Source organism: Gossypium raimondii, chromosome 5 (assembly GCF_025698545.1).
Source record: "Gossypium raimondii isolate GPD5lz chromosome 5, ASM2569854v1, whole genome shotgun sequence".
Taxonomy (NCBI): domain Eukaryota; kingdom Viridiplantae; phylum Streptophyta; class Magnoliopsida; order Malvales; family Malvaceae; genus Gossypium; species Gossypium raimondii.
This window is the reverse complement of record NC_068569.1, coordinates 25477452-25505074: the sequence shown is the minus strand read 5'-3', so window position 1 is coordinate 25505074 and position 27623 is coordinate 25477452. Positions and strand designations below refer to the sequence as shown.

The following is a 27623-nucleotide window of genomic DNA, read 5'->3' as shown; positions in this document are numbered from 1 at the left end:
GGAAGACTAAATTACATCGCCCAGTTTATTTCAAAACTAACTGAGAAATGTGACCTCATATTCTGTCTCCTAAAGAAACACAATCCAAGTGTATGGGACGAGGAGTGCTAGAAAACTTTGGACAATGTCAAACATTACTTGTCTAATGCCCCAGTACTGATGCCATCTAGTCTAGATAAGCCACTAGTCTTGTACTTAGCAGCACTTGAGAATTCCATGGGATGTGTGCTTGGCCAACATGATGAGTCAAGGAGAAAAGAAAGAGTAATATATTACCTCAGTAAGAAGTTCACCGAATGTGAGACAAGATACTCGCCGATTAAGAAATTGTATTACACCTTAATCTGGACAACCCAAATACTAAGATAGTACATGTTGTACCACACAACTTAGCTACACTCAAAAATAGACTCCCTAAAGTATATGATGGAGTCGGCGTCTCTGAATGGAAGAATGGCCAGATGACAAATTCTACTTTCCAAATTTTATGTAGTCAATGTAAACTAGAAGGCAATAAAAAAGAACGCAATAGCAGATTTTCTGGCCAGTAAAGCACTAGAAGATTATGAGCCTTTAAACTTTGATTTCTCGAATGAAGATCTGATGTATGTTGCAACCACTGAAGAAGATGCTCAACAAGGACATCCTTGGAAATTAAATTTTGATGGAGCACCAAACACTATGGGTAACGAAATCAGGGCAGTCCTGGTATCCCCAAACAGAGATTATTATCCATTTACTAGCAAATTGGATTTTGATTGCACAAATAATATGACAGAATACAAAACATGCATCATGGGTATACGTGCAGCTATAGAACGTAAGATCAAAATGTTAGAGGTATGAGGGGATTCTACATTAGTGATCTATCAACTGAAGGATGAATGGGAGACAAGAGATCCCAAGTTGATTGAGTATAGAAGGCTGGTCCTTGAATTAATTAAGGAGTTTGATGACATCACCTTCTACTACCTCCCGCTAGATGAAAATCAAATGGTTGATGCCCTAGCTACTTTAGCTTCCATGGTCAAGATGAACAAATAGGAAGATGTAAAACCTATCCAGATGAGTATTTATGAGGCTTCGGCTCATTGCTACAACATCAAAGAAGAAGAAGAAGAAGAAGAAGAAGAAGAAGAAAAAGATGATCACCCTTAGTACCACAATATACTGCGATATGTGAAGAACCGCGAATACCCTAACCAAGGGACTGGAAATGATAAAAGGAAGTTAAGAAGACTAGCCAGTGATTATGTCTTAGATAGAAGGTCTTATATAAAAGAAGAAAGGATCATGTGCTACTAAGATATGTGGACGTTGTTGAGGCTAAGAAGATCTTGGAAGAAATCTATGAGGGTGTCTGTGGAACACATGCTAATGGTTTTACAATGACCAGAAAAATTATGAGATTCAAGTATTATTGGTCCACCATAGAAGGAGATTGCATCAACTATGCCCATCAACTATGCCAAGAGATGTCAAAAGTGCCAAATTTATGGAGACAAGATTCACGTGCCTCCTTCACCTCTTCATGTTATGACTTATCCACGGCCTTTATCTATGTGGAGCATGGATGTCATTAGGCCGATTTCACTAAAAGCTTCCAATGGGCATCGATTCATCTTTGTAGTTATCGATTACTTTACCAAGTAGGTAAAGGCCACTTTTTACGGCATTGTCACGAAGTCGGTAGTTAGTAAATTATTGAAGAAAAAGGTCACATGTTGATATGGAATGCCAGAAATGATCATATCTGACAATGTATTGAATTTAAACAATAACACAATATCAGAAGTTTGCAGTCGGTTCAAGATCAAATACCACAACTCATCACCATATCGCCCAAAAATGAACGGTGCAGTTGAGGCAGCCCATAAGAACATCAAGAAGATAGTGGGGAAAATGACTGAGACTTATAAAGATTGGTATGAGAAACTACCATTTGCCCTTTATGCTTATCGAACGTCTGTCAGGACCTCCACCGGGGCAACGCTTTTCTCATTGGTTTATATAATGGAGGCGATTTTGCCCATTGAAGTCAAGATTCCTTCTCTCCGAGTTTTGCCAGAGTTGAAGTTAGATAAAGCAAAATGGATCCAATCCCAATATGATCAGCTGAACTTGATTCAAGAGAATAGGTTGAAAGTTATCCGTCAAGGTCAGATGTACCAAAAACGAATAATGCGAGCTTTTGACAAAAATGTTCGTCCCAGAGAATTCCATGTGGGAGACCTGGTATTAAAAAAGATCCTTCCCATATAGAAAGGCTTTAGAGGAAAGTGGATGCCAAACTGGGAAGGACCCTATGTGGTAAATAAAGTTTTTTCTGGAGAAGCGTTAGTTTTGACCGAGATGGATGGAAAAAACCTACCTAATCCCGTGAATTCAGATTCACGTAAAAGAATAAGAAGAAGAAGAAGAAGAAGAAGAAGGTGAGGCCAAGGCGAAAACCTGTAAAAGGGCGCCTTAAGATCAAAGGGGTTTTGAGTTAAAAACCCAAGAAAATGGTAATTCAAATTTTGATCGAAGATGGGGCATGTGGTAGTCTTATCCTCTTTGAATTAACAAGAATAAGGGATGCTACATCTTGGGGCATCAACAGAGTACTCTAGGTCTTCTAAACACATATCAAGCTCAAAATGGTCCTCGAGAAGTTTGTGCGGAGAAGCTCGTGCTACGATATCTGGGGCACCTATCTTCATCTTATTCATTTTGTATTTTAGCAAAATTTTATATTCTGATTAATTCATTTCGAGCTTTACTTTCAATAAATTTTAATATTTTCTATTGTTATAATCTTTTTCAAACATTTTACATTGAAATAACGATTAATAGACTAACAATATTCAAGTAAAAGGAGTTCTGCATATTGCTCTGAAAGGTTTTCTAAATAGTACGAGGACCTGAAACATGACACTAGTCAGAACTAACCAAATTTAAGAGTTGGAAACATTTGGAAAAGAATAGTCTAAACTGTGCTTATTTCTTCGGGTTCTCTGTCAAAAACATCAGCTAAACAAGAAGACAGGGTAATACATCAGTAATAGAACCTTGATGAACAACGAACAATGTCAACTTAAGCATTAAAAGGGGATCATTCTCGAAAAATGACATTCTACATCCATACAAATATCATTCATACACATTTAGTTAGGAGTATTTGATTCATTTTGATCATGACATCCTAATCACTTGGCATAAATAGGCCCATGAAATGGATTCTGGAGGTCGTGTTCCCTAGAGAATGGTGTAACAGATAAGAGAAACCATAAATTCTATACCCCTGAAGTTGCAGTGGGACAGATTGAGGTCACCATGACAAATCTTATCTCCCTGAAGTTGCAGCGGAAAAGATTAAAGTCACAAATGTTATCTCCCTAAAGTTGTATTGGAGTAGAAATAAATCCTATTTCCCTGAATTTACAATGGAGTAGATTGAAGATAGCGAATCTTATTTCCCTGAAGTTGCAGTGGAATAGATTAAAGCTACAAACCATAAATCCTATACCCCTGAAGTTGTAGTGGGACGGATTGAAGTCATCATGGCGAATCTTATCTCCCTGAAGTTGCAGAAGAACAGATTAAAGCCACAAATCTTATCTCCCTAAAGTTGCAGTGGAATAGATTGAATATGCTAATCTTATCTCCTTGAAGTTGTAGTGGAGTAAATTGAAAACACAAATCCTATCTCCCTAAAGTTGCATTGGAATAGATTGAATATACTAATCTTATCTCCTTGAAGTTGTAGTGGAGTAGATTGAAAACACAAATCTTATCTCCCTAAAGTTGCAGTGGAGTAGTTTGAATATACTAATCTTATATCTCTGAAGTTGCAGTGGAGTATATTGAAAACATCAATATTATCTCCCTGAAGTCGCAGTGTAGTAGATTGAAGTTACAAATCTTATCTTCCTGAAGTTGCAGTGGAGTAGATTAAAAATAGTGAATCTTATCTCTCTGAAGTTACAGTAGAGTATATTAAAGTTATAAATCTCATCTCCCTGAAGTTGCAGTAGAACAAATTAAAGCTACAAATCTAATTTCCCTGAAGTTTCAGTGGAACATATTGAAGCTACAAGTTACAAATATTATCTCCCTGAAGTTGCAGTGCAACAGATTGAAGCTACAAGTTACAAATCTTATCTCCCTGAAGTTGCAGTGGAGCAGATAGAGGCTACAAATCTTATTACCACAGTTTTTTAAACAGAGGTATATTTTCATCTTTTTTTGCATATTTATTTTAAATATAGCATATATATACATATACACTAAAAAACATAAGTTTTTTTTTACCTTCGTTGCGACCGTCGATGACGGAACCGAAGGGTTCCCTTTGTTTTTTTTTGAATTTTGAAGGGCATTTTTTTGTTCTAAATCGAGGCTGAAGGTAAAAAACAATAAAAAAGGTTCTTTTTCTATTTTGCAGGCTATTGTGGACGGCGACACCGTCACCGGCGATCAGTAGCTGTCACGGCAGAGCCCGGCGACTCCGACGGCCGGAGCAGGGGCGCGTTTCAGAGAAAAAAAGGAGGATTTCAATTTTTTTAAGAGAAAGCAAAAATGAATTTTATTTAATTTTTTTTGAGTTAAATAGGCCCTAGAAAACTGCACCATTTTGGGCGGTGCTAATGACGCCAAAAGCGCTTGCTTTTGACTCGCCCCGTCCGGCGATTCAAAGCTAGGATCCACGTTGTTGACACCATTTTTTTGATAAAACGAGTTCGTCTTGGATTAGAAAACGAATACAGGAGTCGCTGTCAATCCTTTTTGATGATGTGTGATCGGGTCACCTCGAAAAAGTGGTTGTTTTTAATAAACAATTTAATTTTATTAAAACAATAATTTTAGTCCACGAAATTTAGAAAAATGGGTTCGGGAGTCGATTACATACGAGGAAGGATTAGCACCCTCGTAGCGCCGAAAATTGGTACCTACTTGGTTATTTAGTGTCTTTGGTGTCAAAAATTGAAAATTTTAAAGAGTTTTAAAAATACGATCCTTTATCAAAATGCGAAAAATATTTGAAAAGAAAAAGGGCATACTTCACGTTAATCGAGAAAGAGAATTGTATCCTATAAGTTAGGACACAATGTCTCAAATTTTTGATACAAGAATAAATGCCAGAAAATTTATTTATTTTGAAATATATTTGATTATCTCGGGTTTTGAGAAGAGATCATACCCCGTGAGTTAGAACACGATCTTTTGTTAATTCCCAAGAACATTTAAAACTTTGTTTGAAATGATTCACGTATTTAGATTTATCGAGAAAACCGAAACCTCGTAAGTTAGGGTACGATTTTTCAGAATCTCAAAATACGAAATGCTATTTATTTAAAATAAATTTTGATATATTGAGTAAAATGAAACACAATGTCGTAATAAAAATGCGAAAACAAATTACATTGTGGTTATGCATAACAAAGCAATAATAAATACGATAGTGTAAAAATAATACGAACGATAATAACGAAAATAATATAAATAAAGGGACAAATCAATAGCATACAAAATAAAAATAAAATGAAACATTCTTTTAAAATAATAATGAAAGCGTAAATAAATAAGAAAATGAATAAAATGAATAAAATTATAAAAAAATATAAGAAGATATATAAGTATGTATATGTATATATGTATATTAAAATTATAAAGTATAAAAAATATATATAGTATGTATATACATATGTTTATAAAATAAAATATGTGTATAAATATATATAGATATGTAAACAAATTATAAAATATATATATAAAATATAAGTATGTATATGTATATATATATATATATATATATATATATATATATAAATGAGTTATAAAAGGTGTACGTGCATATGTATATATATATTATCAAAATGTATGTATGTATATATGCATATAAATTATAAAGTATGTAAAAATGTAAGTAATTATACAATAATAAGGATAATATAATGAGACGCATATATTTATTTATGTAAGTACATCTAAATGGAAATGTAATGATAATAGCAGTAATATTAGTAATAATATTAATATTAATTAATAAAAAAATAGCAAGTATAAAGGACTAAATTGAACTAAAAGACGAAAATTTGGGGAAGATTTGAAATAAATAGAAAAGGAAATGGACTATATTGAGTGCGCGAATGAAATGGAGGGACCAAAATAGCAAATATCGTGCCCTCCAAAACTCATCACTTTGAGTGGGACTAAAATGAAACAGAATTAAAACTATCTGGCTAAATTAAAATAAAAGAAAAGAAAGAAAATGGACCAAATCGCAACACGTTGAAAAAGCGGAACGACCGTGCACGCAAATAGCCCAAAGGTCGAAAACGCGCGGATTCTCTGGAGCAGGTGGGTCGGATTTCGGGCCAGGGCCAAAACGACGTCGTTTTGGTGCCTGAGAGGTATGCCCAAAACGGCATCGTTTTGAGGGCCTATTTAAGTCAAATTTTTCTCTAAAAATTCATTTCAGTTCTTGGTTTTTTTTAAAAAAACTTTTCTTTCTCGCTTTCTCCGGCAAACCAGAATCCGCTTAACGCCGCCATGGCCGTCACGGCATGGAAGATGAAAAGTTTCCTTTTTCTTCCGACGCACTCCTTTCGGCCCCGCGTACCTCTCCGGCGACGACGAACAGAGGTAAAAACTCCTCCTTCTTTTTCTTTTGTGTTATTTCGAAACAAGAAAAAAAGATGAAAAAAAAATAAGAGCAAAAAAATAATAAAAGCACCTTTAAAAAAAACTATTTCTGTTTTTATTTCTCAAACGTTCCTTTTTTTTCTTTTGAAAAATCCCCCTGATTACAAAAGTTTCTATGGCTTTATAGCCATTTTACAATGTTTTTAATCTATATTTTTTGCTTGTCACTCTCTGCATGCAAGTGGGGTGACGAGACGGTGGTAGAAGCGGCAGGTGGGCAGAGCAGGTGCAGATGGGACGCGCAGCGGTGGTGGCAACAGGTTAGGGGGCGGCAGAGGCTAGAAGACCCTAGGTGCGGCGCACTTATGGTGTTTTTTGCTAAAAAGTTTAGTTGGGCTGCTAGGGTGTTGGTACTAGGCTAATTTTTGGGTTATTTTGATTTGGGATTATTAATTATTTATTTGTTTTATTCTCTGGTGGGCCGGGCAAAAATTGGCTTGTACAGCTGCCCTATTTGATCGTTGTCATGTAATGAGAACAGAGCAAAGACTAAGAAAGACCAATTTTTCCCGGTCTTGCCGATTCTTGACTCGTTCTGGTGCCTCTTGTTTTTAAGTAGCTTCATTCCAGTCCACTGTGTCTTATTGCTTCGATCTACTCCACTGCACTTCAGAGAGATACGACTTGTAGCTTCAATTCACTTTGCTACAATTTCAGGGGGACGAGATTCGTGGTTTTAGTCTGCTCCACTGTAACTTCAGGGAGATAAGACTTGTTGCTTCAACCTGCTCCACTGCGACTTCAGGGAGATAAGGTTTGATACGATAAGATCTAATTCGACCTACTGCAACTTCAGAGGTATATGATTCATCGTTTTAATCCACTCCATTGTAACTTCAGGGAGATAGGATTAGTAGGTTCAGTATGCTCCACTGCAACTTCATGGAGATAAGACTTGTTGTGGTAAATTTAATCCGACCTACTGCAACTTGAGATAGATAAGATCAATCATTTTAATCCGCTCCACTGTAACTTCAGGGAGATAGGACTTGGTAGCTTCAACTTGATCTACTGCATCTTTAAGAAAATAAAGTCTGATGCGATCTACTTTACTGCAAGTTCAGATAGATAATATCCATCATTTTAATCCGCTCCACTGCAACTTTAGGAAGATGGGACTTGGTAGCTTCAACTTGATTTACTGCGTCTTTAAGAAAATAAAGTCTGATGCGATCTGCTCTACTGGAACTTCAGATAGATAAGATCCATCATTTTAATTTGCTACATTGCAACTTCAGGGAGATAAGACTCCACTCGATCTGCTCTACTGCAACTTCAGAGAGATAAGATCCATCGTTTTAATCCGCTCCACTGTAACTTCAAGGAGATAGAATTAACTTGAATCTGCTCGACTGCAACTTTAGAGAGATAAGATTAATCATTTTAATCCGCTCCACTGCAACTTTAAGGAAATTGGATTAGCTTCAATATGCTCCGCTGCAACTTTAGGGAGATAAGATTGGTATCTTCAACCTGTTCCACTGTAACTTCAGGCAGATAAGGTTTTCAATTTCAACATGACCCACTGCAACCTCAGAAGGATAAGGTTTGATATGATCTGCTCTTCTACAACTTCAGAGAGATAAGATCAGCACTATATAGCTTCAATCTGTTCCACTGCAACATCAGGGAAATAAGATTCGCTATCTTCAGTCTGCTCCACTGCAACTTTAGAGAGATAAGACTTGTGGCTTAAATCTGCTTCCCGACTATCTTGGGAAGATAAGATTCATCGTCTTCGATCTGCTCCACTACTGCTTAGGGAGACAGGATCTGCAATCTTCAACCTACTCCACTGCTGCTCAAGGAGATAAGGCTGGTGCTTTCGATCTGCTTCACTGCCAGTACAAGAAGACAAGATCTAAAATTTTCGACCTACTTCACTTTTTCTCAGGGAGATAAGGCTAGTGGCTTAAATCTGCTTCCCTACTACCTTGGGAAAATAAGATTCGCCGTCTTCGATCTACTCCACTACTGTTTAGGGACATAGGATCTGTAATCTTCAACCTACTCCACCATTGTTCAGGGAGATAAGGCTGGCGCTTTCGATCTGCATTAATGCCAATACAGGAAGGTAAGATCTACAATCTTCGACCTACTCCACTGCTGCTCAGGGAGATAAGGCTAGTGGTTTAAATCTGTTTCCCTACTACCTTGGGAAGATAAGATTCACCATCTTTGATCTGCTCCACTACTGCTTAGGAAGATAAGATCTGCAATCTTCAACCTACTCCACTGCTGCTCAAGGAGATAGGATAGGTGGCTTAAATCTGCTTCCTACTATCTCGGGAAGATAAGATTCACCGTCTTCGATCTGCTCCACTACTGCTTAGGGAGATAAGATCTGCAATCTTTAACCTACTCCACTACTGCTTAGGGAGATAGGACTGGTGGCTTAAATCTGCTTCCTACTATCTCGGAAAGATAAGATTCACCGTCTTTAATCTACTCCACTACTGCTTAGGGAGATAAGATCTTCAATCTTCAACCTACTCCACTGCTACTCAGGGAGATAAGGCTGGTGGCTTAAATCTGCTTCCTACTACCTTAGGAAGATAAGATTCCCCGTCATCGATCTACTCCACTACTGCTTAGGGAGATAAGATCTGCAATCTTCAACCTACTCCACTACTGATCAGGGAGATAAGGCTTGATATGATGACTTCAATCCATCCCGCAACTTCAGGGGTATGGGTAACTTCATTGATCTGTTCTTTGGGGAACATGACTTGCAAAATCCATTTCATAGACCTATTTATGCCTAGTGTTTAGAATATTATGATCGGAATGAATCAAAATTTCCTAACTGGATGTGTATGAATGATATTTGCATGAATACAGAATGTCATGAGAATGATCCATTTTTAATGTTTGGGTTGTCATTCCTCGTTGTTCATCAAGGTTTTATCACTAATGCCTTCTTGTTTAGTCGGTATCTTTGACAGAAAAACCAAAGAAATAGTCATAATTTAGACTATTCTTTCTCAAATGCTTCCAACCCCTAGGTTTGGCTAGTTCTAAACATCAGCCCTGCTTTAGGTCCTCGTACTATTTAGAAACTTCCAGACTAATATGAAGAACTTATTCTGCTTGAATATTATCAGTCCAGTAATCGTTATTTCAATGAAAGATACTTGAAAAAGATTATCAAAATGGACAAGATGAAATTTTTTTAAGAGCAAAGCTCAAAATGAATGAATCAATCAAGATAGCAAATTCTGCTAGAATACAAAATGAGAATAAATTAATCAAGATGGCGTATTTTTTCAAAAATACAAAAAATGAATAAAATGGAAATGGGTGCCCTAGATATCGTAGCATGAGCTTTTCTGCCCCAAACTTCTTGAGGACTCTTTTGAACTTGATATGTGTTTGGAAGTCCTAGAAGACTTTGTTGATGCCCCAAGATATAGCATCTCTCCTTCTTACTAATTCAGAGAGGACAAGGCTACCGCATGCCCCATCTTCAATCAAAATTTGAATTGCTCATTCCTGGGTTTTCAATTCAAAATCCCTTTGGTCTCAAGGCGCCCTTTGTGGGTTTTCACCTTGGTCTCTCATTTTTCTTTTTCTTTTTCCATTTTTCTTTTCTTTTTTCTTTTCGTTTCTTTTTTCAAGTGAAGTATTTATTGCTTGAATCAGAATTCACAGGACTAGGCAGGTTCTTGCTGTCCATCTTGGTCAATATCAATGCTCCTCCAGAGAAGATCTTCCACATAAGGTCCTTCCTAGTTTAGCATCTATTTTCTTCTGAAGTGCTTTTGTATGGAAAGGATATTCTTTGATATCAGGTCCCTCTCATGGAATTCTCTGGGGCGAACCTTTTTTGGTGAGCTCGCATCATTCGCTTTTGGTTCATTTGACCATGACAGATATCTTTCAACATTTTCTCTTCAATCAACTTTAGCTGATCATATCGGGCTTGGATTCATTCTGCTTCATCCAACTTCAGCTCTGAAAAGACTCGAAGGGAAGGAATATCAACTTCGAAAGGTAAAACTACCTCTATTCCATATACCAATGAGAAATGAGTTACTCCGGTAGAGTTTTTTTTGTTTTGTTTTGTTTTGTTTTGTTTTGTTTTTGTTTTGTTTTTTGTTTTTTGTTTTTTTTTTGTTTTTTGTTTTTTGTTTTTTGTTTTTTGTTTTTTGTTTTTTATTTTTTTGCCTCCACTGAGCTATTCATTTTGGGGTGACATGGAGTTAATCTTGAACAGACTGTAAACTTCTGATGTCGTGCCATTGTTCAAATTTAATACATTGTCTGATATGAGCCTTTTAGCATTCCATAGCGACATATGATTTCTTTTTCAAGAATTTACTGACTGTCAGCTTTGTGACATTGACATATGAAGCGGTTTCTACCCACTTAGCGAAGTAATCGATGGCCATAAAGATGAATCGATGACCCCTATAAGCTTTTGGAGAGATCGACCCAATGACATCCATGCCCCATATAGAGAAAATCTATGGGAAAGTTACAACATGAAGAGATGAATGAAGCACATGAATCCTTAAAGTAACTCAATGATATCTCATTTTATCTCTATGGTGATACAGGCTCCGATCTTCACCTCTTTCTCTTCTCCTAAACTCACAATTTCCAACTGATTTTTTTTGTAATGTAGGATCTATTTTTCGACTTGCTCTACCATCCTTAAGAAATCAGGAGATAAGCTACAGTCTCGATCATCTTCGAAGTCTGAGGCTCCTCTAGACACATATCTTGCTCAAAAGAAAGTTCTGAGTGAATAGTAGTGTCGCTCATATCATTGATATCTAGAAACCTGTTATAGGAACGAAAGAAGACTCAAAGAACGAATGAATCAAAGGGTAATTATCTGTGTGGTATGAGTATGAATGAAATAGAAGGAACAAAAGAATGTTTGCCAAAACAAGACACAAAGATGCATTTCGTTGAAATAAAAAATAGTGGACATGTGCCTTTTTCACAAAAGAATTTTCTATTACTCCTAGCCTTAGAGCAATAAGAGTGTTCTGAATATTACTTTGAAATTGTCCTAAAAAATACAAGAATCTCTTCCACAGTCCCATTGTTCAAAACACCTCTAGGGATGTAGAAACAAATTCCTGATAGGTTTTTTTAGTACCTTCTTCAAAGGCACAAACATCTTTACCTTTCGAACCATTGATATCTTCAAAGAATTCCAATTCTTTATCATCCATCGGGCTCTGTACTAGAGTTCTGAACTCACGCACTTTTGGATTTTAGGAAATTTATTGTATGCAATGAAATGTGATGTTAATGAATGGAAAATATGCATACAATGTAATGTAATGCAGATGCATGAATGCAAAAAGAGACGTTGATCTTGATTCAATTCCCTTAGAACAACTTTACTAGAAAACGGATATATTTACATAAAGCAGATATATATATATGACTTTGCCCTTATACTCCAAGCGAAGACATCGATCTTGGATATTAAGATAAATCTCGTGAATTTTCCAATAGATGCCTCTACTAGCTCCTTTTTGCTTGATCCGGGCCGTAGCTCATTGCTCACTTATCCTTGTGATGCTCATTAGCTTGTTTTCAAAAGGTCAGGATGTTGGCAACTCTCGAATAATTAGCTTGAATCTTCAGGCCACGAAGTAAAGTCATGTAGTCTTTCATCACCCTTCTTTTGCTGTGTTTCTTGGGGTATATTCGGGCAGCCATATTTTCTTCCACTTTATCAAGAAATTCATTTTCCATGACAAGCTTTCTAATTTAGTAATCAAATTTGAATCAACACCTTTTTTCTAAGATGAAAATACAATGCAATCATAACCAAAACAAAACGAAATGGGTTAGTACGAAGCAAAAACAAACAAGAAAAATAGAGTACCTATTCGGGTAACCACTAAGGGTTTGAAGTGGCTCTACCTAGGGTGGGCTCCTAAGGTCTTCTACATGTAGTTTGGTTCTAAAGCAAAGGTACCTAAACCAGCAGATTCCTCAATCCTCACCTATTATAGACTCATATAGACCGAGTTCAGTTCAGGGGAATACATTTCCCTACGGCTGCATGGAGATGAAAATCTCACGAAGACATAAGTACGGATGCATCCCGAAAGTGATCCGCTATCCTGCACGGAGGTGAAGACCTCACGAAGGAAATAGCTTCTCACTCCTAGTTAAAAGGGAATAATCAAGCGGTTATGTAAAGTAATATGCAGAAATATATCAAAATTTAAACCAATAGATTAATTACAAACTGAAGTAATGATAATCGTAACAAAAATGGACAAACATACAACAAAATGATCGTAGATTTGGACCAAGCTTTCGGGTGACCTCTAGGCATTCGGTGTGGTTCTACCTAGGTTAGGCTCTTAAGGCTCATTATATGCGGTTCGGTTCTAAAGTAAGGGTACCCGAACCAGTAGATTCCTCGATCCTCACCCATTATAAGCTTATACAGACTGAGTTCAGTTCAGGGGAATACATTTCCCTATGGCCATGCGGAGATGAAAATCTCACGAAGGCATAGGTACGGATGTATCCCGAAAGCGATTCACTATCCTATGCGGAGGTGAAAACCTCACGAAGGTATAGTTTCTCACTCCCACTTAAAAGGGTAAGATCGAACGATCATGTAAATGCAATATGCAAAAACTATATCGAGACTTAAACAAATAAAACATATATAACAAAACGTTGCAGAGTATGTGCAACAAAAGGATCGTAAATTTGACCATAATTTTACATTTTTGACAAAAAGACAAAAAGTAATCAACTTGTGGCTTGACCCTCGTGTTTCTCCCCAGCGGAGTCGCCAAGCTGTTGACACCATTTTTTGATAAAACGAGGTCGACTTAGATTTGAAAACGAATACAGGAGTCGCCACCAATCCTTTTTGATGAGGTGTGATCGGGTCACCTCGAAAAAGTGGTTGTTTTTAATAAACAATTTGATTTTATTAAAACAACAATTTTAGTCCACGAAATTTAGAAAAATGGGTTCGGGAGTCGATTACGTACAAGGAAGAATTAGCACCCTCGTAGCGCCCAAAATTGGTACCTACTTGGTTATTTAGTGTCTTTGGTGTCAAAAATTGAAAATTTTAAAGAGTTTTAAAAATACGATCCTTTATCAAAATGCGAAAAATATTTGAAAAGAAAAAAGGCATACTTCACGTTAATCGAGAAAGAGAATTGTATCCTATAAGTTAGGACACAATGTCTCAAATTTTCGATACAAGAATAAATGCCAGAAAATTTACTTATTTTGAAATATATTTGATTATCTCGGGTTTTGAGAAGAAATCATGCCCCGTGAGTTAGAACACGATCTTTTGTTAATTCCCGAGAACATTTAAAACTTTGTTTGAAATGATTTGCGTATTTAGATTTATCGAGAAAATTGAAACCCCGTAAGTTAGGGTACGATTTTTCAGAATCTCAAAATACGAAATGCTATTTATTTAAAATAAATTTTGATATATTGAGTAAAATGAAACACAACGTCAGTAATAAAAATACGAAAACAAATTACATTGTGGTTATGCATAACAAAACAATAATAAATACGATAGTGTAAAAATAATACGACGATAATAACAAAAATAATATAAATAAAGGGACAAATCAATAGCATATAAAATAAAAAATAAAATGAAACATTCTTTTAAAATAATAATGAAAGCGTAAATAAATAAGTAAATAAAGAAAATGAATAAAATTATAAAAAATATAAGAAGATATATAAGTATGTATATGTATATATGTATATTAAAATTATAAAGTATAAAAATATATATAAGTATGTATATACGTATGTTTATGAAAATAAAATATGTGTATAGATATATATAGATATGTAAACAAATTATAAAATATATATATAAAATATAAGTATGTATATGTACATATATATAAATGAGTTATAAAAGGTGTACGTGCATATGCATATATATATTATCAAAATGTATGTATGTATGTATATATGCATATAAATTATAAAGTATGTAAAAATGTAAGTAATTATACAATAATAATAATGATAATATAATGAGACACTTATATTTATTTATGTAAGTAAATCTAAATGGAAATGTAATGATAATAGCAGTAATATTAATAATAATACTAATAATAATACGATAATAATAGTAATAATATTAATATTAATTAATAAAAAATAGCAAGTATAAAGGATTAAATCGAACTAAAAGTCGAAAATTTGGGGCGGATTTGAAATAAATAGAAAAGGAAATGGACTATATTGAGTGCGCGAATGAAATGGAGGGACCAAAATAGCAAATATCGTGCCCTCCAGAACGCATCACTTTGAGTGGGACTAAAATGAAACAGAATTAAAACTATCTGGCTAAATTAAAATAAAAGAAAAGAAAGAAAATGGACCAAATCGCAATACGTTGAAAAAGCGGAAGGACCGTGCACGAAAATAGCCCAAAGGTAGAAAACGCGCGGATCCTCTAGAGCAGGTGGGTCGGATTTCGGGTCAGGGCCAAAACGACGTCGTTTTGGTGCCTGAGAGGTATGCCCAAAACGGCGTCGTTTTGAAGGCCTATTTAAGTCAAAATTTTCTCTAAAGATACATTTCAGTTCTTGGTTTTTTTTTAAAAACTTTTCTTTCTCGCTTTTCTCTGGCAACCCAGAATCCCGCTAAACGCCGCTGTCACGGTCACGGTCACGGTCGATGGCGGAAGATGAAAAGTTTCCTTTTTCTTCCGACGACTCCTTCGCCCCGCGTACCTCTCCCATGACAATGTAACAGAGGTAAAAACTCCTCCTTCTTTTTCTTTTGTGTTATTTCGAAACAAGAAAAAAAGATGAAAAAAAAATAAGAGCAAAAAAAAATAAAAGCACCTTTAAAAAAAACTATTTCTGTTTTTATTTCTCAAACGTTCCCTTTTTTTTCTTTTGAAAAATCTCCCCTGATTACAAAAGTTTCTATGGTTTTATAGCCATTTTACTATGTTTTTAATCTATATTTTTTGCTTGTCACTTCTCTGCAGGCAAGTGGGGTGATGAGACAATGGCAGAAGCGGCAGGTGGGCAGAGCAGGTGTAGATGGGATGCGCAGCGGTGGTGGCAACATGTTAGGGCGGCGGCAGAGGCTAGAAGACTCTAGGTGCGGCGCCCCTAGGGTTTAGTTGGGCTGCTAGGGTTTTGGTATTGAGCTATTTTTTGGTTATTTTGATTTGGGATTATTAATTATTTATTTGTTTTATTTTCCGGTGGGTCGGGCAAAAATGGGCTTGTACACACATGTTTTCTTAGCGTATGGGTTATTTGAGCATTTAGCCCTTCCGTTTTTTTAGTTTTTTTTAATCCAATCCTTTTTCGTTTTTATTTGTATCCTATAATTATTTATTATTTTTATTGTTATTATTACTATTATTATCATTTTCATTATTATCATTGTTCTATTATGCATATTAGTATCATGATTTATTATTGTTGTTATATTTATGTTTTATTATGCATATTATGGCTTTATTACTACAAATTTATGTCGCATTATCATTACTCGCTAAGCATGACATTTTCTTTCTTACTTTTTAGCCGTTTTTTATATCATACCCGAATAAACTAAATTTATATTATTTTAAGTGTCACATTAATTTTTACTCAATACATAAAAAGGAAATTTTTAAAAAAATAGGCAATGTTCCGTATTTGAAATTCGAGAAGTCATACCCTAAGTTATGGGGTTTCGATTTTCTCGTTGAACCTAGATGACCGAATATCCTTTTAAAATTAAAATACATGAGATTTGATTAAATAATAAAAATAAAGGGAAAGCTTATTTTTGAGGATTCGAGATGTCGTATCTTAACTTACGGGATACGGCCTTTTTGCTACTTCGAGATAAGATGTCCTTTTACACGTTTTGATTTATTTAAGAGATTTTACTAAAAATACATTGATACAAAGAGGGATCTTATTTTTAAACTCTTTTCGAATTTTTAACTTTCGACGCTAAGACTTTAATTAATCAACTAGGTACCAATTCTGGGCGTTACGAAGGTGCTAATCCTTCATCGTGCGTAACCGACTCCCAAACCCGTTTCCTGAATTTTGTAGATAAAAAATGTTCATTTTAGTAAATCAAACTGTTTATTAAAGCGATCAATTTACAAGATGACATGATCACACCTCATAAAAAATGGATTGATGGTGACTTCCACTTTCATTTTTTTAAAATAAACAGTCGATTTCAAAAAAAAGTTTCGACAGACATGATTCTAATAAAAATTTCATTTAAAATGGATAACTCAATAAGCTTTTGGCTTTGTATCTATACATGTTTTCTTCACCATATTCTTTAATTGGTTCATAAGTGGATAAGTTGAAAGATGAGCAATTCCTTAATTCTTATTTTCAATCACTTTCCAAAGATAAAAAGCACTCGTATGTGTTTTTATCTTGACAATCCATATATTTAACAATTTTCAGTTGAAAAGACAAGAGGCTTAGGCAAATAATAACTATTTAATGTCATTTGGCATCGGCAAATGCTAACTATCTTCTAACATAGCTCTAAAAGATTTTTAGACCCTTTAAGATCAAATTGTTGAGGAGAGAAAACGATGATAAAAGTCATGAGAGGTAAACTTGAAGAAAAGAGAGGATGTAAGATTATACTTAGTAGTTTATTACTTAGAAGGATTAACAAAGGATTTTACACATTTATAGTTGAAAATCTTGCGGAAACCGTGTCATATCATATCATAATCATAATTCTTATGGAATGATATTTATCAAAATTATCATTTTATCCATATTATAACTTTTATCTAAAATCTTTGTTGTCATTATCTTAAATCTACTCAATTTTTTTAAAATATGATTGATCTTAATAAGATAACTACAAATCTAATAAAATACAAAAAAAAAAAACTAACAATAATTACGATAATGTATTAACTAGTAAAATAGTATTATGTACTCAACACTAAATTTAAGTATTCATCAAATCTAGCTCATAGATAGATAGGCATAAAAGTGTAAAATCCAAGTATACATATGGCTATTTGGACGATATTTTCCTACCCTTAACGATCAATCCAATAGGGCATTAGTATACATTAAAAAAACAAATAGGGCATTGGTATTGATTCGAATGGATTGGGTAGAATTGAGGTAGCTCCGCTATTAGAATTTGTCTTCTATTTCTACTTTGTAGTGATCGCTTCACTATTAGAATTTGCCTTTCGTTTATATTTTGTTATCATTGCTTGATTTTATACTCTTCATGGGATAATTGTATAAAGAATTAGATTATATTTTTTTATTTAAAAAATAGATAAATTAATCATTGTACATTAAATAAAAAAGCAAATTGATTTTTCTATGAAAAATCTCATCTATTTCTGCTGTTAAAAAAACTAAGTCATTGGTATTGATTCCAATGTTGGGTAAGATTGTGGCAGAATCGAGGTAGCTCCACTATTAGAATTTGTCTTCTATTTGTACTTTGTTGTCATTGCTCATTTTTAGGTTCTCCAATGGTTCTTTTATTAAAAATTTCATCCAGTTATGTTGTTAAAATTAGTTTATGTACGTCAATATGAGGTACACGTGACACGTCACATGTCATTGTCTAATTATTTCGTCAACTAAGCTAATTTTTAATATTACAAATGGATAAAATTTTTAATAGAAAGGACTAGTTTACACTTTAATCTAGTGTACAAGGAATAATTTACCTATTTTTTGAATAAAGACAAAATATAATCCGTCTTCTAATACAATAAACTCCATGGTACTTCTACTGCTCTCCAATACTAGACCTCACCACAATTTAGTTAATCAATAAAATATAATTTTTAATGAAACTGTAATCATACACTTATTTTAATCTAATGTTTTTAATGGTAATTTATGTTTGAATCCAAAACATATATTTCATCGTTAATTTTAATCTCACCATCATCACTATTTTTTATCTCATCGAAATCAATATCACCACCATCACTCATCCAAATTAAGCCATAAGAAACAATGTGTTTGTAGTAGCTGAGCTGCTGCTTGATTTGGTTTAATTTGGGTTTGGAAATTTAGTTAAAAGACAAAGTGAAAAATATATATGTATGTATCTATATGCAAAAGCTGCTGCTCCATCACGCACTCATGGAGACAACCAAAGGTGGCTTCACCACTTTGCTTATCAGACACAGTACTATTGCATTGCACTGCATACACACCTCAAAATATATTATTATTATTATTATTATTATTATTATTATTATCTACATATATACCTCCATGTTTTGCAGTACCCAAAAGAAAGGGCCGCCTTTTTCATGTGAACCTATGCGCCTAAACCAAGATATGTATATATATTTAACTCCCACAACTATAGCACATGCTTGTTTTGTTATCACCTCTTCAACTGATCTATATATATATATATATATATATATATATTTGTCTTCCATCTCAGAGTCTCATCAGCTAGCTAGCTGTCAGTATTTTCTTCTTCTTTTTTTGTATATTTGAATTGATTAATCTGTTTGTATTTTTCCACAGTTATTTATAGCAGGTTTTAAGGGGGGAATTAAGGAAGTGTTAATCCAAAACGTACAAGTGGAAGCTATCTATATCTTAAATTATTAATTGTGATATGTTGATGGACGGTGCAAGGCGACTGGCGATGACCAAATTATGTCCCAATCCTCAACGAGGGGCTAAGCTACTGATGATTGGTGTTTTTGACTTGGAATGCTCCAGCATTAAACTAAATAACCCATTAAATTTGTTAGTTAAATAAGGGCAGCTTTTCAGGTTCAGTCGGTGAATCAAAACCATACGTTTTCGTTGCATTAATATAAAAATCTTTGTCAATGGTCCAATAAAGTGTTGGATATTGCACTTCCCACATTATCTTCCCAAGATGAATACATGAATAATTAATATGTATCCATAAGCATATATGGAAAACTGAATCAAATAAAATGTTCTGGTTAAGTACATGGATGGATGTATATTCATCTTATTTTGAGTGCCAAAATTTGATAGGAAAAAATCAAGATGTCGTATCATATAAGCAACAAAATCCCAATATGGTGGGCAGCTTTCATTAGCAAAAAAGAGGAGGAAACATGTATACTGTATAAGAATACAAATGCATTTAACAAAGCCCATGCTCAATGTCTTGATATGAAAACTACAGCTCAGCTTACCAAAATATGCTCTATTGCTATTGCTCCACTTGCAAAAAATTAAACACTGACATGATATCTTATGGTTGTTTTTGGTGTGCGGAAAACGCATGTAAAAGTTTGACTTTTTCATTCATACCATTTTTGTATTTGGAAATTGGGTCTCTTTTACTCTTCTCAATCTTTAACTTCAAGCTTCAATGGTGTTGACATTGTGGAACTGTAGTGCTTTTGTTTTTTTTTTTTTTTTTGTTGACTGCATTGCAATGTACTACACAGATTAATATTTGAGGGGCTTGGCCTAGCTATAGACTAAGGCTAGGGTAGGCTTCTCCCCAAGCCATTTCCTGCTTTTGCTGATTCTGATGATGAAAAGAAAGGAAGAGAAAAGTACCCCATCTTGGTGGAATAGAAACTCAACACATGTTGGAATAAATCTCATTTATTTCAGGGATTTATTGCCTACTTTTTATTTCAACATTTGTGTAATAAGCCTTCTCCGTCAATAAATTATTTGTTTAAATTATTTTGCTGTTAAAATTATTATTTTATAAATTTTTTTCTATTCCACTTTTTTCTTACAATTTTGGACGTCATACATTTATAAATTAAAATTTAAATAGTTTTTCTCTAATTTCATCATAGACTGTTAGATTAACTTAGATCTAAAGTATATTTTTGTATTTATTGATAGACACCGATCTAATATATCAATTATCAAATCAAAATTCAAACAGCTTTTTTCTCTAATTTCTATCATAGATGTTAGATTAACTTAGATCTAAAGTATATTTTGTATTTATTGATAGACACCGATCTAATATATCAATTATCAAATCGACACTTAGAGTTTGCTAGCCAAATTTTTTAATTTAAAGAAAAACTTAACATCCTAATTATTTAAATAAAACTTATTGAAATAATAAAAGTAAAATGGTTAATTCTTAGTGGATGCGCAAATCTTTAGTTTGCCTTTCTTTTGTTAAACAAAGTCAAAGTACAAAATATTATCTTTTCTTTTTCACCAACCAAATTTGAGGTATTCTGTCAAATTTAATTTATAATTTCTTTTTCTTTATTTGTGTCATTTTGCCGCCAGTCATTGACTGAATAAAATAAATATTAGGATTAGATAAAGTAAAATATTGTTGGCCTGCAATATGTTGGTAATAAACAAAGAAATGATATTGGATTAAATTTTCAAAAGCCCGACAATCGTAGTAAATAAAATCTTTTTTTATTCTATGTGATGTGAATTAAAAAAGCAATGTTTCAGCCGTTGATGCTTGATAGACCCTATATGTTGGAACTTTATGGTTTATGATGAAACTGGCTACACAGGAACACAGCTTTGTCTAAAACTTTGTAATGATGATTAGATAAGCAAAAATCATTACCCTTTCTGACTACCCCAACTATAAATGCAGAATCAGCAAGGGTGTGTGGCTGAGTTTCCAAAGCAACTGATTTTGCCTTGTCCAGCAAAACAAAAAGCAGCCATGGAAGAGGAGGTGACGATGAGTATGACAGAAAAGGAAACAGCAGCCATGAATAATCCACACTTCGTGCTGGTTCATGGTCTTGGTGGAGGAGCTTGGTGCTGGTACAGAATCAAGTGCCTCATGGAGATTTCTGGTTACAAGGTTTCATGCATAGACCTCAAAGGCGCAGGGACTGATCGCTCTGATGCTAATTCTATTGTATCTTTTGATGATTATAACAAGCCTCTCATGGACTTCATGTCTGCCTTGCCTCATTCTGAACAGGTTCTTCTTATTATTTCAGATATATCTTCAATTCTTCCATGTTATTAATAAATGATATGCTGCCAAAAACACACAGCTGAGCTCATCTGATCATATAATTTACAGGTAATATTGGTAGGTCATAGTGCTGGAGGGTTAAGTGTAACGCAAGCCACTCACAAATTCGCCAACAAAATCCGTCTGGCGGTGTATGTAGCAGCCACCATGCTAAAATCAGGCTTCTTGACTGATCAAGATACCAAAGATGTAAAAAACTTCTCCAACCAACTCATCTTTTTTATTTTCTTCTTAGTTTTCTCATGCTGCTGTCGTATGTTGAATTCTGGGTTGGAGTTTTAATCTGGTATGCATCTTTGGTTTTTGAATTATTAGGGGTTGTTGTTGGTAACGCTAAGAGATGGTTCATGGTTTCCAAGTGCCAACTGTTTTCATATAGGCTTGGCTGTCAGCCATTTCCTTAATCCCGTGTGTTAATTTATATATATATATATATATATATTATACATACAGGAATCCAAAACTTTACAGACGTTACATCTCAGTGTCCAGTGTGCATTACTTTTTTCAGTAACCGTTCGAGGTTCACAGCTTGCAATACATGACATACTAGTCTACAAATACCTGTATAGGTGGTTGGTTGGTTGGTTGGTAAATAATACCAAATTATCTCTTTCCCTTTTTAAGTCCTTTATTCTGAACCGCACAAACCAATAGGCACAAACAGGGGTCGAGAGAGGAGGAGGAAACACAACATTTTGTGTCTTTCATACTTTTCTGTACCATTTCAAGGGAGTGGTTTTCTGGTGAAGTTAAGGACAAAAGAAGCATCAATAATACACACATACCTCAAGTCTGCCAATGCCACCACATGCGTCCTATTCCCATCCACACCACTCCCTCCTTTAGGCTCTTGTATGGGAATAAAAAAACGCCCTTACCTACTTCTGAGAATAAGGTCAAGGCCAACCCAACGCTACTTTTGGTTCCTTTCACAATATTACATCCAATAGAATCTATTCCCCCATCAGTTTTCCCAAAACTTGAAACTTCACTTCTGATTCTCACTAATAAGCTGTGGTAGCTGCCTCACCAGGGTTTTATCATAGTCGTTTCCAGCTCGACATGGATTAGTCTTCTGTAATGTTTGTTTCAATGCTTTGAGACGGACAGCCAATATCAATGGATATAAGTCCCCCTTCCTTCAATTATTGCATGAAATGCATGCATTTGTTGTCTGATGAAGCAGCAAAAGTACTAACTACATGCATTCTACTTTTATTCTTTTCATGTCCTCGTAGTTGGCCTTAGCCCACAATGCCATTGTTCAATTCAACTTTACTTTTATGTCTCCCCTGGCCTACTAATTTTGTTAATCTACCTCCAATGATTGAGAGTTGAGAGAGAAAAGCAGGATCATAGAAGCATATATAATATATAATCAATTTGGGATTTGTTGCTTAATGAATTTTATGATGAGTTTGCGGTTAGTTAAAAGTTATGATGATTATCCTGGAAAAAGAAAGGGGGGGAAAAGTAAGCAATAATTAATTGTGAAACAGGGAGTACCTGATTTTTCCCAATTTGGTGATGTGTACGAATTGGGATTTGGATTGGGAGCTGAGCAGCCTCCAACCACTGCCATGGTGAAAAAGGAATTCCAACGTAAAATCATCTATCAAATGAGCCCTCAAGAGGTATTATTGAGTTTGACACTACCTTTATTGCATTGGTCTCTCCTATGTTATGCTTTTGCCATGCCACTCTACCCCACACACCCTCTCTTCTTTTTTACTAACACCCATATGGGAAATGGTGCATGGTGGGTGGTGCAGGATTCGACTCTAGCAGCACTGCTTTTAAGGCCAGGACCGACCCTAGCATTGCAGAGTGCTCGATTCAAAGAAGATGGGGAAATGGTGGAGAAAGTGGGGCGGATATACATTAAGACGATGCATGATAATGTTATAAAACCAGAGCAACAGGAGGCGATGATAAAGAAATGGCCGCCATCTCAAGTGCATGTTTTGGATAGTGACCACAGCCCCTTTTTCTCTGCCCCTTTTTCACTCTTCGGCCTACTCCTTAAAGTTGCAGCAACTTCAGCTGGATATAAGTAGTTAGTACCCCCCACCCCCATTTCTATAAAAGTCAATGCCTCATTCTTGTGTTGCTATTTTTAGAGTGTGAAATCCATCAATCAATCATGGAACCTACATTTCCTCATAAATAATGATTTCATGATTTTCCTTTGAATTTATGAAATTCAATTTATTATTTTGCTTGTATTGAGATTTTTTTTTCCTTTTCTTATCAATTACCAAGTTTGTTTTGATCACAGCTATCCTTGAGATTGAGATTACTCCTTAGAACCAAAACTGGACATAAAACAAGACCAGTTGAAGTATTGATGAATTTGTCTCTTCATTTTTTTAGACATTTTTCACTAATTAAATCCATAATAGTGTTTTCTTTTCTTTCTACAATTCACACATATTTTGACAAGATCAAATCACTGCTACACACATTACAAACAAACAATCATTATGACGTAGGCTGTGAAGTGAATATCTATGACAAATAAGCCAAACACCGGAATTAAACCCTTAATAGTTGATAATTCTCTTAGCAGTTATTATATAATAAGGGTTAATTTAGCTTCTCTTTTAAAAGTATTTGTGAACATTTTATTTTCAAAATAAAAAATGTCAATTTTAATTATGACGATGTAAAGTAAAAAAATATGCATTTAACTGGTGTTTAAATTTGTCAATATTTTAAAAATATAAGAAATTAGTTTATTGTAACTTATTATTAATATTTTAATATAAGAAATATAAATTTAGAATATTTTAAATAATTAATATTAATCGTCCGTAAAATTTAAATTAAATATATAAATTATACTTTAAATATTAAAATATAACCGTTATAAATTCAAACATCTAATGTTATATATTTGAAATAAATTTTAATAAGGAAATCATTATATACTCAATATAAATATTACATAAAATATTTTCCAAACACAAGAGATAGAAATTATAGCTTTTTTGTTTGTGTTTAAAAACACTTTTCTTTTTGGTACAATAAGAAGGATAAAAACCATAACAAGGCTAGGCGAGGTCAAATTATTTCAGAGTAATTATTGTGTAGTAGTTGAAGAACTTCATCCGACAGTTGTATATAAAAACCATAACAAGGCCTTGAGGACGCCCTTGATGCCAAACCATCGGCTATTCGGTTACCGTCTCTAAATACATATGTAACCCGAATCATCCAAGATAGTTGGAATATATCTTTAATGACTTGTAACACAATTGGGTGATGTTGTTCTACTGAAATTGCTTGAATCAAATGAATAACTGCAGTACTATTTATCTCAATCACCACCCTTTTTAGTCGTAGATTCCAAACTACTTCAAGTTCCTCAAAAGCATCCCAAAATTATTAAAAATTGTTTGTTTAATATTGCTTATAGCTTATTCACCAAAAAGAATTGCTTATAGCTTTAAAATTGCTTTTGACCTAAAAAATATTTTGAAAAACATTGTTAAACAAAATCTAAATCATATTGCAACCGATATGTGAGTGAAAATATATATAAAAAGAAAAAGAGAATTTTTTTATAAAAAGGTGATTATTATTAATATAATTATTAAAGATAGAATATTATTATAAAAATATTATTATATTAATTTTTTTAACTTTTTCCTAAGTGTCATCCAACAAAATAGCATCAAGTATAATTAATCTCAAGGAAATATAACAAATACAATTTTTGATCTTTACCATACTATTTATATATTCTTTTATTTTTACTTCATTTTTTGGGTTATGAATCTCAAACACTCTATCATATTAAATTTATTAATATAATTATAGTTGTCATGTATGTAATTTTTAATAATACTTTTTTGAAATTTCTAAAATAATGTATTTTTTATCCTATTGTTTTAGAATATTATTTATATTAATATATATTTAATGGTTGAAAGTAGAGGAGAGTGTTTTTAATTTTCATGCGTAAGAGGAAATGTCAAAACTGAGGTATATGTGTACGGGTGTGTATTATTGATCATTGTGAAAAGTAGGAAAGGAGTTTCTTTTATTCTCATGTAGACCTAAAGTGATTTTACACATTTTATAATTTTTGTATGATTAATATTTCAACAATCAAACTATCATATTTTATGCATTATCATGTAGATTATGAATGTCAATTTGATATTTGCAAAAATTTTATAGAATTTCAAATTTGAAAAAAATTAAAATTTTATGAAGTATTTATTTTCTTTAAAGAATTTATAAAATATATATTTTTAATTTTCCATTTTCAAAATGTTTAATTATATGTCATTATTACATATATCAATACAAATTAAATTGCCAACTTCCAAGCTAAAATTATATTAATCCATTTATAAATTTAAACATAGATTTACCCTAATTAAACTATAATCCACTTCTTAGAGGAATGTCTTTAAGATATATGAAGAGCTCAAGGATTGAAAATTCGTATTTATGGGTGAGTCCTCTGACAAACACTTTCTAGGTCTATAATTTAAGTGTGGGTTATATTCAAGCAATAAAATCTTGAGAGTTCGAGGTTGATCTACATGGAAGTTGATTAGAACTTACAAGATTAAAAGTATTATGTTAGAACAAATATTTAATACTTAACTTTGGAATAGGTGTCGAAAATGAAAGTAGAAACAAAAAACACTAGAAATAAAAAAAATCAACGCAAAAATTTAACTAAAAATAATAATAATATAAACAAATGATTGGAAGAAAATATGTTGAAGTTAGAGGATCCACTCTTGGTTTCGTATTAAGATTAAATTTTAGTACTCAATTAGAATCCACACAAAATGGAGGTTCTAATCGGATAATCTAGCAATTTTCGTCCAATAATTAAGTACATGAATTCATAAGCAAGTGTATGTCCATCAAAGGAGTGTCCAATATAATTGTCCATCTAGTGTATGTATAAACAAAGGCATTTCTTGTAAACTAAGAAACCACCGGGTGGCCTTTTCTTGGATCATACTCTGCCATTATCAATATTTCTCATAAAGATAACAATACCTCATGGTTAGCTTCGAAAGCTAACATAGATCATATAGTCGGACCTAAAACCTCTTATAGGTACTATAGATTAATTGTGCAATATAACAAAGTCACCCAATCGTTATAAAGTCATCGTCCATTGATCGTGTCACTAACGATGCCTCTAAGCATCGAATGTAACATCATCTGATTAAGACCGCTATCAGCTCAGGTTAGGGGGTTTTGCAAAGCAAACATTTCTTGCTTTATCATCTATGAAATTTGACTTTATTGCTATGTCACTAGTAAGTAAAGATATCTCACAAATAAAAAATTCCTAAAACGTATTTTTTATCTGAAACACTCAAATGACCCATCATTTTGTATTGTAATAACCAAACAATTATTTATAACACCAAAAATGAGAGTATCTCAAGCAATAATAAAGATATTACTATGATGTACTATCATATAAGAGATGTAACAAAAAAAGAGAGGGTAAAATGGTGTGTGATATTCACCCATTAATCATATTTTAGCCGACCATCTTACTTAGTCATTATCTAGTGAAAAGATAACAAGGCATGAAAAGTATGGACTGATACCAGTTTATAAAGATAATCTTGTCCAAACCCTTTTCTATCATGTTGATATCGATTAAAGATGTTATACTGTTATGGAAAATCATATGCATTAGAGTTCAAAGGTACTATAGTAAGATTTATCAAGAAAATGTTAATTAGGTTGGCATTTTCACGTGCATCAAACTTTTTAAAGTAGTGAGAGAAAGACTACTTTGATAAAGTCCTATACTTGGTTGGTACACTATGTTTCACAATTAAGTAGATTGGACTTGTAGTGCTTAACAAGACTCAAAACTTATACTAAAATAAGCAAAGTGAGAAAAAGGTTGTGAAAACATTTGAAGCTTGCCTATGCAAGTAGAGAAAGTTAGAGACTACTTCCTATAGATTGTTTAGTAG

The 27623-nt window shown here is 33.6% G+C and overlaps 1 protein-coding gene across 1 annotated transcript; it reads left to right on the top strand.

Moving 5' to 3' along the window:
• Positions 1 to 21230: 21230 nt before the first annotated feature.
• LOC105770386 (methylesterase 17) lies at positions 21231 to 23844 on the top strand. The gene is made up of 4 exons (XM_012591562.2): positions 21231 to 21591; positions 21697 to 21837; positions 23151 to 23285; positions 23424 to 23844. The coding sequence occupies exons 1-4, from the start codon at positions 21247 to 21249 to the stop codon at positions 23706 to 23708; spliced, it is 906 nt and encodes a 301-aa protein (XP_012447016.1). The 5' UTR covers positions 21231 to 21246; the 3' UTR covers positions 23709 to 23844.
• The last annotated feature ends 3779 nt before the right edge of the window (positions 23845 to 27623 follow it).